The sequence below is a fragment of the Dermacentor silvarum genome, chromosome 9 (assembly GCF_013339745.2).
Source record: "Dermacentor silvarum isolate Dsil-2018 chromosome 9, BIME_Dsil_1.4, whole genome shotgun sequence".
NCBI lineage: Eukaryota > Metazoa > Arthropoda > Arachnida > Ixodida > Ixodidae > Dermacentor > Dermacentor silvarum.
Window position 1 is genome coordinate 157,977,642 of NC_051162.1, and position 19,341 is coordinate 157,996,982.

Consider the following 19,341-nt stretch of genomic DNA (forward strand, 5'->3'; position numbering starts at 1 on the left):
GACATCTGCAGCTTAGCCGTGTAACGCCATAACCATACTGAGCTATCGCGGCAGGTACCCTTATGTCACGAGACGCATTAGATGAAAATGGAATATGTCGTAAGAGCTCATACGGCGCACATCAAACTCATTATTTCCTTATTACTTCAACATTTCAGTTCAAGTCATGGTTAATTTTCGCTATGCTTTTGTTAGCTTCATTGTCTGCTGGCTGCAGATGGCTGAGAACCAAGATTACCTTAGTCTCCTGCGTGTTTAATCTTTAGACTTACATTTACACTTTGTCGTCTAAGGTAGAATAATTTGTTGCAAGTCATATCCATTACTGCTGAACAATATAACGTCATATGCAAACCACAGGTTTGTGTAGCTGTTAAACGGGGAAACAGGAGACGCGTGTGACGACATAACTGGAGAATCGGCAGTGGTGGCTCAGTCAGCTAAGGCGTTGCGCTGCTGAGCACGACATTGCGGGATCGAATCCAGGCCGCGGCGGCCGAATTTCGATGGAGGCGAAAAGCAAAAACGCCCGTGTGCTTGCGTTGTAGTGCACGTGAAAGAACCCCGGGGGGTGAAAATTAACCCGGAGCCCTCCACTACGGCGTGCCTCATAATCAGAGCTGGTTATGGCACGTTAAACCCCAGAAAGAAAAAAAAAAAGAGAGATGCGGTAAATGGCGACAGAATTAAACTGAACGCCCATTTATAGTTTGCACTTGCTATTTACCGGTTACATTCCCCATTTGTTTAGCGAGACGTCCAGTTTCGAAAACATGCTCCTCAGGGGGCAGCCGACAAATGTCCGCACAAAGCGGTGCGAATCCGCAAAATGTGCGGTAGCCATTGAGGAATGTATACATTGAACGTCACGCAGACAGCCCTGGCAAGCCAACTCTCCGTGAAGTCATGCCCTCCGCCTTTTCTCTCTCTCTCTCTCTCAATAAGTCGGCCCAACACGTGACTCTGCACTAGGCGGACTCAGCCCAGTGTGCTCATTTCCCGGTATAGGGCCTAATCGGCGCGCCCTTGTTTGGGCGCAAGCTTTGCCAACCGTTACGTGCACATTTTTCTCCCAGTATGCTGGCGCAACTTCGGGCGCATTTCCGTTTTGTCAAGGGCGCAGACACGCGAGAGATCCGCAATCTGTGGAGCTCGCCTGTGGCGCTGCGGAGGAGGGATACGCCAACAGCGGTCGTTCATCGTCTACCATGTCCTCCGAGCATCGCGTTTGCTCGCAGATCACGCGAGCGTGATCTCCGAGGCAGTGCGTCTACGTTCCAGGTGCGACCGCCGCAAACTGCCGTCGCAACCGTTTGCCTTTTCGGAATAGCGCGCGAGCGCGGAGGCGGTACGAACTATAAAGCTTACTGCGGTACGATCACGTGTCGGGTCGACTCTTTCTGGCTTCAATTCTATACCGGTGACGCTCCCTTCGTGAATATTTCCTTCCTTCGTGGCGCTCGCATCTTCTCGCAGCAACCGACAATCGCCAGCTGTTGGACCAGCGCGCTCTCTCCCCCCAACAGGCACCTCCCTGAATCAATGTAGGCCCACCAGTCCTCCTCTCCTATCTTTCACCCGAGAGATAAACAAAGACAAAAGAAGAGAGAGAGACGGGAAACAACAAGGCGGGCGGGAGGAGCGCAGATGAAGAGGCGGCGATAAACGATAAGAGGCCTCCTCACCGCTTACGTCACGCGACGGCCAGTGCCTCCCTTTCGAGTTCACCCCGTCGACGCCCTGCCTTGCCCTCGCTTTGCTTCCGAGCGCCTACGTAACTGCGTAAAGCCCGCGCGTTCGTTCGGGTCACGTGGGTGCGCGTGTTTGCGCGCGCGGTGTTGGGTCAGGCTTTATTTACGATACGGGTGTCCGGACTGCACTGCCCCCCCCCCCTCCCCCGCCCCACCTGCGCTGGTTAAAAACTACACTACGTTTAAATAGTTAGCGGGAAAGGCAACGGTAGGCGTGTAGGTCGATGAAACACGTACTTCGGCGGTTAGAATAGCGTGGATTGATGAATGGATCGCGGTGGAATTTACGAGCGTCCCCTTTGAAACAAGGTGGTGGCTTCAATGTTTTACTGCTGCGCTTAACACGACCCCCGAGGTTCGTGGTTCGTGATAACGAACCGACGAACATTGAAATGTATTTCGTAAAAAAAAGTGTAATGCAACTTCGTACTGCCTGTTCCCCCTGTCTATGCACCAGCAGCACTCTCGTCGTCTTTTACAATTATCCGCCGCAAAGGTTCAGTAACCTTTCATCTATCAAAATTAAGATGAAGCTACAATTAACTTCAATTAATTATGCTTTAACTAAGCGCGAATCTGAATACACGGGAACGGATAAATCGTTTCGCTCGGCGACTACCACTGCACATAATTTGATGATGTTTGTCACATTAAAAATGTTAAAATCGACCAATTGTATGTATAGGATGGAGATCGTTTTACTTTTTAACAAATTTTATTTATTTATTTTTACCGAAAACTGTACACAATGGCCAAATCGAACAAAAAATGGAGCACCAAGTTTACAGCTCTGTAACTCCGCAATAAACAACGATATCACGATTTCTAAAAATGCACCTATTAACACAAATTGATTCGTTATAAACTGCTCTGAAATACACTACTAATTTGTAAGTATAGGACTTCCGAATAAAAATCTCGTAAGCCCTCTAACAATTTCACTTAAGCTGTAAGCTAATGCTACGAATTTATCAGCTTGAGATTCTCTAACAGATTCAGTTTGCGGAACTGCGATATCGGATTTTGGTGCAAATTTTCCGATTCGTAAACTTCGTGCGTCGATCTTTTTGCAAACCTACCGATCTTCGGCAGTTTCCGTAAAAACATCGAGGGTCTAAATCAAAATTCTGCTGCCTAAGAATCCGGCTTTCTCTCATAAATGTACCCAATTTTATTTAAAATCACAAAAACAATTAAAGTTTTACGCGCTAAAACCACGACATGATAATCAGGCGAGCGGTAGTGGGAGACTCCGGATCAATTTTTGACCGCCTGGGGTTTTTTAACATGCCAGGCAAATTGGAGTTGGCCCCGAACTGAAGCTTACTCTCAAAATACCTCAGGAAGAGAGACGTCTGCTCTTATTTATTTATTCACTCGTTCATTATTGCAATAGCAATTATACGGATACTCCAAACGCTTTTCTGCCGTTGCCGTGATGTTCCGTATAAAGTCAAAGAAGATAACATCGCCGCGCGGCGTACGCTGTATGTGCGAGAGAAAGCTTGCGAGGGTAAGCCGACGATCGCGGCTCAAGCTCTCGCGCGCGAAGGGACATAGGCAGGGCGGAAGCGCGCCGTCATTAGTTGCGCGCGAGGCACGGGGGGGGGGGGGCGTTCCTGCTCCGGCGACTGCTGCTTACGGCGCGGCCGCGCGGGCGCCCTATCTTCCAAGCGATGCGACGTGAACAAAGTGCGCGCCCGCGCGTGCCTCATCTTCAAAGCGATCTGCGATGTGGACAAAGTACGCCACGCCGAGTGCCAGTAGCTTTATATGCGCATGCGCTTTCGACGTTTAGTTCGCCTTGAAGCGAGAAACTGCACGAAGGTCAATTCGCTCGCTGCTGCTGCCCCACTTCCTTACTCCAGCGTTTTGACAGCGAGTTCCCGCGGTCATCGAGCGACGTATTCATGTTTACCTGTGCGCGCGTGACACCGTGCTCGTTAATTAAGAGAGTAAGCGAATGTTTAAAAGTTTACACGGCCGATAAAACTAATATCCTTACTTCGTAGCGCTGTCTACTAATTTGCTATCCCATTCGATGCTTCGCCTTTCGGTGGAAACTGCGACGTCTTTATTTGAATTTTACTCGATGATTCAACTACGTACCAGAGTTGAAGCAAGTTCCGTTAACGACGCATGCCACTTTGTAAGTGGTCCGGGCGCCGCTTAGAACACGTTATACATGTGTCATGCGTACAGTTTTTTTTTTATCATGATAGCCACGTCTACATTTTCCGTGTCATTAGATGTACAAGCAAAGACTCACTTGTCGCTCACTCGGTTCTCTCTTCTCTTCCTGGGGTTTTACGTGCCAAAACCAGTTCTGATTATGAGGCACGCCGTAGTGGAGGGCTCCGGATTAATTTTAACCACCTGGGGTTCTTTAACGTGCGGTACAACGCAAGCACACGAGCGTTTTTGCATTTCGCCCGTGTGCTTGCTACGTGAGCTTGCTACCCAGAAAACGCATGGTTCTATTAATCTGACCTTCAAGCTCAGCCAAGGTCAAACTGGGACTGCCAATACCGGCGGCTGCCGCGTACGCCGCGTGGGCGCCCTTATCTTCAAAGCGATCTGCGATGTGAACAAAGTGCGCCGAGTGCTGGCAGCTTCGTAGGCACTGTGCTTTCGACGCTTAGTTCGCGTTGAAGCGAGAGGCAGCACGAAGGTCAATTCGCTCGCTGCTGCCGCCGCGCCGAGCAGTGTCTGTGTGTGTTGTCTTGTGGTGCAACTGTAGATGCGGTAGTTGCTGACGGCACCGAGCAGCGTCTGTGCCTTTTCCCAAAGCAAGCAAAACCGTGCTATCGCTCGACAAACTTGGTTTAACCGCGTTCAACCACAGCAAATTTTTGCCAAGTACGCCGCCATTAGTTGAGCAAGCGGTCCCGCACAGGAAAGCTTCACAATTATGAAAAAAAAAATCTAGAGTAGTGCGTATGAAAATTTTACATTATACCGGACCTGGTGTCCCCCTGCCCTTCAACGTGTAGCGGCGCACCGCGTACAGCTCCCCTGTTCGCCGGATTAGCATTTCCAGCACTGCACCGAACTGCCCAGAACACAGGAACTTCGACTGAGCGCATCTCGATGATGGAGAGGGAGCATATATTTCGTTAAGAGGGTCGTTCCAGGCAGTCTTTATTGGTTTCGGCGGCCGTCGGCGGGGCAGCTTCGCGATTTACCGCGCCGGATAACTTCGCGCGGAGCCTATAGTTACGATCGAGCGAAATCTGGCTCGAAGCGCCGGGAACACTCCTGGCTTTTTCGCGAGCGCCGTCGTACATATAAGTATGAGCGATAAGCGATTGCGAAGGAAGAAAGAAAAAAAACTACGATTTTTAACGCACCTCGCACGTTCGAGGCTAAGTCGTCCGCACTGAGCGCCGGAGCAGACGGCTTCCCGCGAGCAGAAGTACTGATTCGCGAGCTATTTCGTAAAAATAGAACGGCACAGCCACCGCTGCGGTTCCTAGCAGAGCAATCCGGTACCGCCCCTTTTATCTTACAGCGAAGCTATCTATGGCTTAGGGTTCTATGCATTTTTCGTGTCCGTCAACAGATCTGCGTGCGCAAAAAACTAAGCTCCCGAATTTGATGCAAAATCGCTTCATTCTATTCAAAAGCTTACACGTCTCATCACTTGGATATGCATTTTCAGTAGATTAGTTATCAATAGGCACCACTTTCGAAATCAGTAGACTCTCAGGTAGATAATAAGGGTTTCTCATTGATTTGCCGCTGTGATACCCGCGTCGGCCATGTGTATACGCTTGCATCGCCCTCCCTTTGTCGTTGTTCCAAGCCTTTGTGTGCCTCGTTTCCTTCCGCTCTCCCGGCGTGGCGGTCCCATCGCGCGCGTCTGGTTTCCTCCGTCTCCCCGAGGTGGCGCTATAGCCTTCCACGCGAATGCATGCCGTCCATCAAGACCGCCGCTCAAAATAAAAGTGTGCGTGCAAGTGTCTTTATTCGGGATGACCGCAGTCGCCGCTTAAGAGAAGTAAAATTCGATCATACTTTTGATCTAAATTCTGTGTCACCTCTATGTCATGTGCTAAACTGCTTCGCTGGTAATCCACATTCACGCAGTGGAATAGCGCGTGATGTTTAAATTCCATACCATTATAAGCGAACTTCACCCAAAATAAGTGAATGAAAGAATGAACCTTTATTTGAAACAGTTTTATTTGAAAATAAAAAGAAATAAACTTGGAGTACGCTTAAGCTTCGCCTTTAAGAGTGGAACGCGATAGCGTTATTGGACGCCGTTGACGCCGACACCGTATTTTCTGCGACATGGGGCCCGATCAAAATTGAGAAACGTTCGCTTTTCAACATTCGCCTCAACGTTGCCTAGAACCAAAGTACAGCGAAACACCATCAGAATTAAGGACGCTTAAGCTTCGCCATGAAGAGTGGAACACGATAGCATTCAAAGATCCCTGGCTGCTTATCAGGCTTTTTTTTCTCGTATATTGAAATTACAATCCGACCCTATCACGTCTGTAGGTTGTGGTTAAGTCGTACTTTACGATTTTTCTGACGGATTTTACTTTGAGAAATTCAATTTTTGTTCACTAACGCCTTACGCCACGCGAAGTGCCCGCCCGGTCGGGGTGGTTAGGGATGACGCGGTTCGGCATGATTATTTCCGCCAAACGCCGATGCTTACGCCAACTCCGGATTTTCTGCGACACGGGGCCCCTGACGCATAAATAACCGAAAATGTGGGCCGACGTCGAAAGCAGCGCAGTCTAACACATCTCAATGTGGGCCGATCCCGAGGGCAGTGCAGTCTAACGGAGCGTGTTAAAGCATTGGCTGCCACGAGCGAAGAATGCACGAAACTGTCGCGTGACGCATGCGCGCGCCAGGACTGGGCTGTTGTATACCGGAAGGCTGCGGCTCGACCTCCAACAGCAGTTAAGGAGACACTAAATCCTTTTAGATAGACGAAATAGTATATGAAAAATAATTTTTGTTCAATTTCAGGACAAGCGGTTGAGTAACAGAAGAGAAAATGTAGCCCAAAGTTCCATTCTGAATTTCTTGCCGGAAGCCTAGCGTTGGTACCTCAGTGCGAGGTACCACCGGCTCTGGGCACCGCCACCAACGACACGATCGTCCTTCGCCACTGCCTGACGGAAACGTACAAAACGGCGCGAAGTCCCGAAAGAAAAAAAAAAAAAGAAAAAAAAAACCGGACTGGCACTACAGGCAGAGACAGCCGAGACAATTAAAAGGCGCCGAGATGGGGAAGCAATCGGGGGAAAGGGAGTCGAAAGAGAGAGAAACAGGGTGGAGAGAGCGATCGAGGTGATCGTAAAAGGCTCCGGTCCCTTTCTTCTTGATGGAATCGCTCGTCAAAACGCGACGGCGTGTCTTCGGCGGCAGGCTGAGAAGAGGAGTTCTGTACTACGTAGGAAACATAAAAAAGAACGCCGGGGGTTGGTCGGGGTGGCGGAACGACCCCTGCAGAGACTGGAGTCTTCTTTAAAGCCTCCCTCTTCTTTTTTAACGAAGTGCCGCCCGGAGACGACGCAGAAGAGGGAAGCGCGCGTTTTGAGCGATAGGCTTAGTGGGCTCATTGGATTTGCTGTTCCTGGAACGAAGCGAGTTTGGAAAAACTCGTGCGAGGCATGCGCGATGAGGAGGGAAAAAACGACCGCCACTTCGTGCCGCAGTTCAGCACTACAAAGGAATTAGGAAAAAAAAAAAAAAAGAAGGAAGACTGAAAAGAAAACGCATTCAACTTCCTTCAGTGTCCACACGAACGGTTCGTTGATGTATAACGCATGATTAGTCGTTTAAAATGTCGGAAGGGGAGGAGGGAGACAGATAGAAGTGGGAGGGACAGACAGAGGAGCGACAACTTTTCGGGCAGGTCGTCCCCGCCTTTTATATATACATGCTCGAGCATAAGTCGGATTCCATCGGGACCTCGTTCACTGTCCCTAGCTAATTGCTAATCTGCTGAACCTATGAGTTTCCTGTTACATTACTTCTTTATGTCATTGTAGAGGAGTTAAAAAAAACCGGTATCATCATCATCCAGCCTATGTTTATGTCCACTGCAGGACAAGGTGGTTAAATCTATTTCTACTTTCATTTCGATAAAACAAAAAGAGGGAAGGGAGGTGGGGGAGGAGGAAGGACGGCTTGGTGTTCTTGTTTTGCTTTTTTTTTGTTTTTTTGTTTTTTCAATTTTACTGTATTTAGCCGGTAAAACGAAGCTTTCCCGCGTGCGGACCGTGGACAGCTAGAACACGCAAATCGGAGACGGCACCGCGCTAAAGCTTCCTCTTTATATGCAGCGCCGCTTATGGCACACTGCACTGGTACATTCAAAGCTGTCCGGAAGCGCCCCAAAAGCCGCGTAAGACAGCCACTACGCTCGGAGCACTAGTGACAATAAAGTTTATATCACCGCTATTGTAACCAGCTTACTCACGCCACAACGTTTTAAAGCACGACTTTTGGAGCACTGTCAGGGCGCCATTGTGGCATTTAATATAACCGTCCCTGCAACGCATCACGCTGCGAATAGAAGCCAAGGACACAAAATGGCGGCAATGACCGCCATTTTGGCGGCTGTTGCCGCCACAATGGCCTCCCAACGGGCCACAAAATAACCTATTGCATCGCTTTTTTTTTTTTTGCGCTTGCACCCTGCTGTCTGCTATTTGAAACAGCGCATTTTTTGTTTTTCTTTCGCTACAAATGCCCCCCCCCCCCCCCTGCATTAATGCCCTTGTGGCGCTGCAGGTAATTGTATAACTAAATAAATAAATAAATAAATAAATAAAAAGAAACTCACCTTGCAGCCCTGCCACCGACAGAGGTAGACACCTTGGTCCCTGGTCTGAGTGTCCACGTGAGCCCCCCGGACGTGGTCGCCCAACGCCTCCTCGTTGCGAAGGCGCATCTCGCAGTCCAGCCAGCGACACGCGAACAGGCCGTCTTCGGCCGCCACCGACGCCGTCGCCGACGATTGGGACGAGGAACACGGCGAAGGCGCAGCGCTCAACAACAGCGACGACGAGGACGCCACCGACGTCGCCGAGAAGACCGCCGCCGTCGACGAAGTCGCCGCCGACAACGATACCGTCGGCAGTGCCGCTACCGCCAGCGAATCCGTCGTCACCGTTGTCGACAACGAAATCGATATCGACAGCGTGGCCGCCGACGCTGCATCATCTTCCACTGTAGTCTGCGTCGCTAATAGACACTGCGAATCGTCGTCTCCTGGAATGCTACTGCTGCAACTGCTGCTGCTGCTGCTGCTGCTGCTGCTACTACTACTACTACTACTACACTCTGGTGAACAAGGCGGTAAGCTGGGAGACGGCGGTCTTAGGCGCTCGTGGTGATGGGTTTCGAGGTGGGTGTGGTGCTTCGCTTGGTTCTCTTGATCTTGAGAGTCGTTGTGATGCTGCGGTTGCGAGTGGTGACTGTGGGGTTGATTGCTGCGGTGGTGATGATGATGATCGTGACCCGTGTGATGATGTTCCCACTCCTGGACGTGGCAGCTGCTCCGGTGCTCTCGAGTCGAGCCGCAGGCGACATCGGCGCCGTCGCCGTGACATTCCTGATGATGGGTGTTGCAGTGAGGCTGATGGTCCTGGTGACGACAGCTGCGCGACGGCGACGCCTGGCGGCCGATGGTTTCGGAATGGCGGTGCGGTTCCGACTGGTGGTCCCTCCAGTATCCGCGTAGCGAACTGGAACTGCTGCTACTGTGTTGTGGGTCCAACCGGTCCGCGACGAGATCGATACAGTGCCGCAGCAGGGATTCCACCTCGGCCTCTCTCCGCCGACAAATGTCTTCGTCCTCCGCGTCGTCGTCATCCTGCGAAGAACACATGTCCGTGTCGCAGGGCGAAAACACATTTCTGTTCGACACGGCGCAGGTATGTTCGTTAATTGGTAACGCCTTTCCCATTATACTCAGTGTCGATATCAGATAGATCATGTGAAACGTCATGAGGAGGAAGAAGGCTTCCTATTCTGGGTCACTACACTACCGCGACAACTAGACGTCGCTTTTGAGCTTCTCGCCGCGCAAAAGCGAAACTATCTTTGAAAGCCATCAGCTGAAATGCGTGACCCAGTTGCGTAAAGCGAAGGACATGGTGTGGATACAATTAAAAGGTGTGTATCAATGAGTATGGAATCGATTAAAAAAGTTAGTCTATTATGCTATGCTCAAAGCTGCCACAAAAAGTTGCCTAAACAAGCTCATGCGCGTCTCGGTGCCGATCACTGGTTAACATCAGCCAGTAAATCGACGGCACAGCTCACACACTGATCCGGTTCCCGCTTGAAGCAAAGTCACGAATTCAACTTTATCTTGGCTTCTCGTCCAGAGCGCTCAGACTTTCTCGAGAAGTTTGGACATGTACGCGCACCTTTATGCAATCACAAGTTTCCAGGCGACTACGTCTATACTCTCTGGAAGCTTATCGGCGCTCACGAAGCCCCTTACTCGAAAGTTAAAACATCGCGTGTCTTGGCACGCGTACCACACGATAGCGTTATCTCGAGTAGGGTGCGCCTTCTTCACTATCAACCGACTATCACGCCTACTTTCCCGACAAAAAAGAACAAACAGTCTCTTAACTACACTCAGTCTCACTACAGCTGTTCCCGCGACTCCCTTCGCATCAAGCGGACGTAAACTTAGGCACTGGCTGCACGTTGTACCATTAGGTTCTGGTGAGTGCGAAATCCGAAACTTGAGAATAGCGAAACGGATGGAGTCCCAATCGATTCGGTATTCGAATGAATAACCGGTAAAACATATTTTCCGAGTAGTTCTCGAATGCCTTAACTTATCAAGAGCGCACGGTCAAATATAAAAATCCGAGTAAAGGTATGATCAATTTCACCACGGCCGGCGGCCACAGTAGACACTAAAACTCGGAAAGTTACGCAATGGAGCCCCTTACGTGACTCAGGGAAACCGATTTTCTTCTAAGCCGCGATGATTCGCACTACGTTTTGCCTATGCGAACAAACTATTTGTACCGAACGCTTGACAGCGTGAAATGTAATGGCAGAAACTCGCCAACATTTTGAATACTAAATTGTGAACATAGTTTTACACAACGGTGAGAAAACGCTTGTACTTTATTCGACAATTGCGCAGAAAGTATGCGATATTCGATTCGATTCCGGCGCTATTAGATTCCTATAATATTCGATTACAAAAGTAACTATTTGCACACCCCTACACTCACGCTTTAACAAATAATTAAAGCATTACGAAGCTATTGCAAATCATGGTACACTTGTGTTATCGCTTTGCGTAAGAGCTCGCAGTTACAATCAGATGACTGCCGTTGGTCTCAGGCGGAAAGACCCTTTTTGCTCAACGTGCTCCAGGTAGAGCATTTGAATGAGTTGGGACGGACACTTCGCAGTTTGATATTTAAATTTTGTGTCACGCCATATTGCCTTAAACAAGTGTACGTAATGCTACGCGCCTTTCTTCCCCGCTTTTGTGTTTTCTTGTTTGCTTTTATTTCGAAGTGAGTCCCTGGTTTTTCAAGACGTCGCCCATTCCATAAACTACACACAGACAACCTAAAAATGCAGTCCCACAAAAATGCAGTTGCCGATAGGCAACGACACTGAAAGTAAACAGCCTCCACCGTGACGTCACGAGAAAGAACGAACGTAATTGGCTGTTTACCTACAGCACAATATATCTTCTCTAAATGACATTACAATAAATATCACGTACCATCCTTATTATCCGTTTACCAAATCTCGTCCTTGTCTTAGCTAACTCTGTCTTCCTCTAATTAGACCGGATGTCTACTCTGCCTGACAACTTTCCTCCCAGATTTCAAAGTTTGCTTTCGTAAGGAGTGTAACGATACTTGGGAAACGTAAGCGCAGACCGAGACAACGTGTAACCAAGCTGTGTGTGCCACACTGGTCACTGGTTTACGATACCGTACGTGGAACACAGTACCTCCCAACAATGCACTTTCTAAGGCGTACCACGAAATAACAAAGGCCAGAAGGCTCCACTGTACTCTCGCTACTCTACTACCACTACTCCACTCTACTCCAATACTCTACTCGAATACTCTACTCTACTCCACTACTCTACTCCACTACTCCCTCCCCTACTCCCCGCTCCGACGTAGCTAGGTGCAAATCGACGTACCTCCAAATTCGCGCGGTGGCTTACCGATACTAGCGGGCTATCCCGCTTCCTTGCGTCTCCCGACTGCCTTCTCTTGCGTCTGCTGCTTTTGGCACAGGCTCCCGACGGTGACGCTGCTGACAAGGCCGCTGCCTGTGACACACCGCACTTGGCCGACGGAGAGGGCGACGCCTGCCGACACACATCGTCAGAAGACGTCGTCGCCGACCCTGTCACACACAAGGCAGCGTGGGACACGGTAGTCGCCGCCGAGCAGCTGGAAGACGACACTGACACGCTCGGCACCGGTGACGTCACTAACGGTGACAACGACGGCGGCGGCCCCACCGGCGCAGCAGCAACAGTCGACGTGGAGCCGTTCGCTAAAAAACACTCCACGGAAGACGACACCGTAGCAGAAGACGTCGTCGTGGGAGACGACGCCGTTGCAGAAGACACCGTTGCGGCAGACGACGCCGTAGCAGAAGACGTCGTAGTGGCAGACGACGCCGTAGCAGAATACGTCGTCGTGGCAGTGAATGTAGCAGACGGCGATGAAAGACACGAAGCAGACGAAAAGCAAACGGCGGCGGCCAGAGCAGACGACTGTGGACTCGGCGAAGCGGGCAGGCGAGGAAACGGTCCGAGACTCTGTCGTGGTCGTAGCCGAAGCCGCGGCCACGACCTCGTCGACGAGCCGCAGGTCCCGCTTGCGGGCTTCGGCGGCGGTCTCCCCCTGCCGGTGCTGCTGCGGCAGCAGTAGCCGGGAGAGGTTGAAGCCGGAGTCCGGGGGCACGGCATCCACGAGCTCTCCGGACACCAGGCTAGCGACGCTGTCCGGTAGGCCCTCGGCACCGCCGGAGTCGCTGATGACGCTCTCCGGGGAACATGGCGCCGACGAGGCGGAGTCGCTCGACTGACCGACATGACTCTCCGCTGCTGGTGGCAACACTGCGAAGGGGTAAGAAGACAGGCAACTGATGAGTTGACGTAAGAAGCGTGGTACACAGTGAGCACGACAAAGTATGCAAGCATGCGCACTATGTCGAAAGATATGCTGGCCTTGTCGCCCCTGTATACCGTACTGTTCATTAGCGCTACGCGTTTACCGCTCTATATATATACCTACCAAAATGAGGCGGAGATTTTAAGGAATCCTAGTCAACTTCCTGCCGGCACTGAACCGAACGCAAGGACTTGGTGGTTGAGGGCTATTGAGGACTGCTGAGAGGCCTACACTGAGGGCTGCCGGACGACTGCTGAATGGACCCTCTGAGCGCCAGACCTGGTGTGTTCGAGCTAAATTCATCTTTACTTGTCTTTCTCTCTCACTGCCTTTGTAATACTGGTGCCAAAAACATGAGTAAAAATTGATGCGATTACTGGACTGCAGTACGGAAACCTACTATAGAGTCAGTGACAACCTATAAATTACAAACAAGCTCCATTCGCAAAAGCGAAGCGCGCCTTCACTTCTCATCGACTACAGGTCCTCACCGCCATGAGAGGCACCTATTGAGGCTATTTGCAGAGGCGTGCACAACTCTTACCACAGTGCGCGCTGGTTTCGTGATTTACTGGCCGTAAAATTTCGGCAGCCACGCATCTCAGCAACTTTTGACTTCTACGCCATAAAGAGCTGCACGGAAGATTGGCCACCAATGATGCGGACCCGTCTCTTCCCCACAGTAAGATGCAGCCCGGAAACAAATTGGAAATCAGATTTCAACTAATCGAAAAGAGTCCTGAAAGAAACGTACGCAAAAGCCGGAATACATCACTGTTCGCAAATACTTCTAGTGCTGACGACCAGCTATGACGGATAGGTAGGGTATAGACTGAAGAAGCATGGTTTAAGTTATTGAGCGTATCGACAAGACACGTGACCGTACAAGTGAGCACGAAAGATACTCTTTGAAGTAGGTCTTACAATCCAGAGCTACGGTTTATGCGAAATTTGGCAGTTTGTATATACGCATGACGGTCGTCCAAACACGAAGACAGATTCGCTCCGATGCGACAGAAGACCACACAAGGTACGCTCACGGATCTACTCTATACTCGCGCCTTGATCTTGACCTCCGTATGCAAAGCGCCTAAGAAAATTCCGGAGTGAATTCAAATGTACTTGCCGAGTCAAGGTGAATGACAGAATACGACGATAGGTGATGCGTGTACGGTCCCCGAGCGCTTGCAAAACGTTAAACTGGCCGCAGAATATAATTTCGCGGCCAATGGAGCATACATCGCAATGCATCGCCATCAGCTTCGTTCGCAGCTATAGGTCAACACTTAGGAGCACTTGCCACATTATGAACACACATGACAATGTTATTAGCCCAAGGGACCTCAATTAAGAGGAAGCACCACCTTAGGAGCTCCTGTCTAAATACATTGAAACGTAGAAATTATTTTGCTCGCCATTCATGCACTGCACCAATTCTGATTATCTTTGTGGCATTTGTTAGAATCTACCGACTAAAGCAGCAGGCAGATTTTTGTTTTATATTGACTACTTTTTAAAACAAAAATTGCTGAATAATATAAAGAATGTTAAAAAATTTGAAGGAACTTAACTAAGTAAACTCGGCAATTAAAAATGTCTATCGCCTTTTCTGTAGACTGCATCTATATTAAGATATCTAAAGCGGACAAAATAGGAGAAACATCGATAACGAATCTCTCACCAAACTGCGAGTAAGACTTCTGCGACACTGTCGTAAACACTTACAATTTCACAATTCTATGAATAATATGTCACGTTGTCCGCGGGTGATGCTCTAAAAACACATTTTACAGAAATGCAATCTTAGGTTTCGGCGCCGAGTTTTGAATTTGTAAGCTTAGTGCTACACACTTTTTTTATTTATAATTATGATTATTCACTTTCGGTAATTTCTGTACACATTTCGAGGCCCTAAATCAAAATTTTCCTTCCCACAACCGGTAAGAACATAGCTTTATGCAACAAACTTCGTTCAAATCGGTTTAGCGGTTGCCTGATGAAAACGCTTCCGCGTTCAAAATGTACTTCAATAGAGAAATCGCAGTCAGCACCGAGCTAAAAAGCTTCCTCTTAAAGAGCAAACGTTCCTACGGATCATTTGCTGGCACACTCTACTAACGTCCGCGTCACTGTCGCCAAAGTCAAGACCAACGCTATGCGTCCCGTTGCCACTAAAGATCACACACGACGCTATAGAAGTCGCAGACAAAGATCATTCCAATCTACACTGGGAAACTTACTTAAACATCCCCTGCCGACGGACATGGAAGCGAGAATAAGAAGACCAACTCGTTCGCAGAGACAAAAGCACCGCGTCCGCAGCTGGAATTACAAGACGTAGAAAGCAAAGAACACCACGATTTCTTCGGTATGGCCGGTGCAAAGCCGCCAACGGCACTTCGAGGGTTCGCAGTTCCCAGCTACATAGGACCGCGGGTGCAATGAACGCTTAAAGACGGACGTATACACCGATAACGCCGTGTCCGGGATTAGTCCGCGGTTTCCCACGTGACGACGCAACGGTTCATCGGCAAGCGGGCGCTTCCCAGTCCAACCGCCGCACACGGGAACATCACCAAGGATAGGCGCACCATACGTCACAAGAACGAGGCCACACGTCACAAATCGATGTTTACCCAAAGGTCCCACGGAAGAGTAGACGCGGCCACAATGAACAAGGCACCTCGAAACCTTAACCTATACACCACGAGCGCATTCCACAAGGTCAATGACAAATGGACTTCCGGAAAAATCGATATGCACATTTACAGTAAAGGCTCAAGAGTTCGTCACTTCTACGCTGAACTGTGGCTTGGAACCCACCGGGAGAACTCGAGAAAGTTCTTGAATTTAGGCGCGCGACTGTTACAACCGGAAAAAAAGCACGGACACCGTTAAACGTTCAGACGCTTTTCACGCGACTGGAAGGTGCGGCTGTCGCCGAGACCTGTCGCACGGCGCTTAATAACGTCCGCCGACCAAGCCAAGCCAAGCCAAGCCGCGGGGCTCGGCACCACGGTGTCGCACGCGGCTTCCGGAGTCATCCTGCACGCGGCTCGACCGGGCCACGCGTCCGCTGTCACCGTGGTCGCACTCGGGGAGGTCGAAACCACGTGACGCGCTGCGCGCGCTACGTCACGGCTCAACAACCCCGGCGCACGGTTGTGTGCAGCTCGAGCACGCTAATGCCGGCATGCAGAACTCGAAAAAGAAGCGGGGAGAGAGAGAGAGAGAGAGAGATGAGAGGGGGATGTTCAGAAGTACGGAAGCACGCGGCAGTGTTCCAACGCGCAGAGAACGAAGTCGGGGAACGTGATTATTGCGCTTGGTGGGAGAGAGAGACGAGAGGTCGAGACGACGCCGCCGCCGCCGCCGCGGTCGCATATGTACGCCCCACGCGACGACGTTTCGGATTTCGGCGCTGAGACCGCGCCACGAGCGAGCGAGCGAGCGCGTGCTGAGCACATGCCGAAATTCGAGGAGACGCGCGCTGGTTCTTCTTTCGTATACGCGAAGAGCAGACGCAGTCTCGCGATGCAGGCGAGGAAGAACGGCCCGTGCCTCGTACGCGGACATACGCGTTGCCAACGAACGACTGGCGCATACAGCGGTGCTCGATCGGTGGTTATAAGCAGTTTTGAAGGGACGCCCCTCACTCTCCCGATGGTGCGCAGTGGAAAACACTCGCACCGGAACGATAGTCCTGATTCGCTACTGGCCAGCAGGACTCGTGCAAACGCCCCTCGCGATGCCCCTACGTCATCGAAAAACGTTCGGACAGCGGGAGCCAGAGGCCGCCCTCTAACGGCTGCAGGTCGCACCAACGCGTACGTGCGTGCGTGCGTGCGTGCGTGGGGTGAGCAGGCGAGGTGCGCAGAAATATTCAACGTCGATGTGCGCACGCTGTTATCTGTAAACAGTTATATACCAATTAATTGCGTGGTCAAGGTTGGCGGTAACATGAGAATCGAGTAGCTGCGACATTTGTATTTCATTTTAATTTTTTTTTCTTCGCGGCGGCACTGTTACCGTGTTTGTGTGCCCTCGAACCCACGCGACGGGGGGGCCATATGAAATTCTAAGATGACTTTCCTTAAAACGTCTTGGCCTTCCTGACCTATAGCCGCGCCCGTTCGTCGCTACACCGAAGCCGAAGGACAATTCCGTTTCGTAAACTGGAAACTAGAAGCGGTTGTTTTCGAATCGCGGTTTCGCTCCTGCCTTTCGCAGTGTGTGCACGTGTTTGCGTAACTGAAAATTACATTACGGAACGAACGCGGGAGCGATATCACGCGGTCGAACGGCGGAAAACACAAGCGAATAAGTTCGCCACGTGACAAAAACACTTACGAAGCGAGAGTTCCCAATCACAACGAATTAAAGCAGAGAACAAAGGAATACAATTTCCGAAAAGCAGCCCAATGAGTCATACGGATCATGCGTATAGGGGAGAAGATAACCGGTGGACCATTAGAGTTACAGAATGGATACCAAGAGGAGGTAAGCGCAGTCGAGGACGGCGGAAAACTAGGTGGAGTGATGAAATAAGGTAATTTGCAGGCGCAAGTTAGAATCAGCTAGAGCAAGATAGGGGTAATTGGAGATCGCAATGAGAGGCCTTCGTCCTGCAGTGGACATAAAAAAGATAGGCTGAAGATGATGATGATGATGACGACGAGTCACGCGGAAAGTAACCCCCAATTTCGACACTCTGAACAAGTAAATAAACAGCAAGTAAACAAAAAGCAAGAACAAGTAAATACCACGGAACCTGCTGTACCATCCCTTACGAAATTAGTTTCTGAATTTCTGCTTACATCTTAATGTGCTCCTCGCGAGTCATCAGAAACATAACTCAAAGTAAACAATTATAATTATTTTTAGCATCATGTTTGCGGCAGTCACTCGGTAGAGAATACACATTAGAATTTATGCGATACAAACTACAGATTACCTTACATTAGCTGAATTACTGTTGTATACCAGTTAATGACTTAGCATCAAGTTTACAACGACGACTCAGTTGAAAACACACATCATCATTTTTGCAGATAAACATACTCAGGATCCAAAAACCATGAAAACTTGCGCTTTTTTGTTTTTCTAGCTTCGTACGTTGCTTATCAACCAGATCAACTTCGCACTCTTGTGCACAACTTCGCAGTCAAGTTGGTCACAGCGGCTCATCATCTACACCGAACAAAAACAAAAGTGTTTCGCAAGGCGGAAGGTCGAGTTGGGGAGAAACATGGCACATGTTCGCATGCAAGGTTTGATTCGACAGTGTTGCGACTAATCGTGCCTTGGAAACTACAAACTGTCAATTACAACTGGCGTTAAAGCACTGTCCATGTGCGATCAAATCAATCAAATATCACGCCGCCCTTCGTCTGCATGATATTTTTACACGAGTGCCCATGTGTTCAGCGAACTACGGTGGAATCTCGTTGAAACGATCGTCATGGGAATCGGGGAAAAACGCATCATCCGAAATCGTATCATCCAACGTATTATCCAACCAAATCGTATTATCGGGAAATGGGAAAGACGTATTACGCGGAATCGTATCAACGATGTTCCACTGTACTTCTCCCACATCTCCCTAACTCTCGTCACTCACTTTATGTATCTCTATCCCTTTAAACCAATCGATCTTCAAATCTCTCTCTCATCTTTCTATTCCCTCCTCGTCTATCTCCTGCGTAGGGAATGGCAAACGCTTCGCTTTTTCCGGTTTCCTCAATGACCAAAGCTTATCACTCGCAATCCAGCGCCCATTCCAGAAGCGGAGGAACGTTTGGGAATACGGTCGATTATGGTCATCTATACTTAGTCTTTCCTAACCTCGCTTACGGTTATCGCGGTTAGTATATAGTATAATAAATATGCGCCGGCGACAACTAAGGCGACCAATTCCTCCATTCCACTCCGTGGAACGAAGCAGCAAAGACGATTTCAACGACAGCCACAAAGAGGTCGACCAAACGAGGCTTATATAACTCGGCCGAAATAGCTAGCGCAACTTTTTTCTTTTTCTTTCTCTTTCTTTTTTTTTTTTTTCTTTTTTTTGCCTAGAAGGCGTTTTAGCGCTTCTTGCAAGGGACCTTCGAGGTCGCGTTCTTTTAAGTGCCGATCGCGCAGCTGGCAAGGCGGCGGCGGCGGAGGCGACAACGCCCGCTATACGCTCATCACCGCTTGCGTCATCACCCACACTGCAACACTTGATTCAGGAGAGAGAGAGAGACGGAGAAGTGGGAGCGACTGTATATGATATAAACAGGGGAACGCGGATGAGAAAAACGTCATCAATCTAACCGCCAGGAGCGCACGCGTGGAAACACGCGGTCGGGAACGGAAGCCCACAAGCGAAAAAAAGAAAAGAAAGCAGATTGAAGAACCCTCTTTCTTTCTCGGCTTAATCTCGCATC

The 19,341-nt window shown here is 49.8% G+C and overlaps 1 protein-coding gene across 4 annotated transcripts in view; it reads right to left on the reverse strand.

Moving 5' to 3' along the window:
- LOC119464571 (zinc finger protein jing-like) overlaps positions 1 to 19,341 on the reverse strand; it is a 171,250-nt gene that overhangs the window by 56,798 nt on the left and 95,111 nt on the right. For 3 of the 4 annotated variants that reach the window (XM_049656205.1, XM_049656208.1, XM_049656207.1), the window contains 2 exons: positions 11,929 to 12,858; positions 8,569 to 9,600 (listed from right to left, as the gene is read on the reverse strand). In XM_049656205.1, coding sequence (XP_049512162.1) covers positions 8,569 to 9,600; positions 11,929 to 12,858 — 1,962 coding nt within the window. The remainder of the gene's footprint in view (positions 1 to 8,568; positions 9,601 to 11,928; positions 12,859 to 19,341) is intronic. The other variant, XM_049656206.1, reaches the window with a different exon arrangement.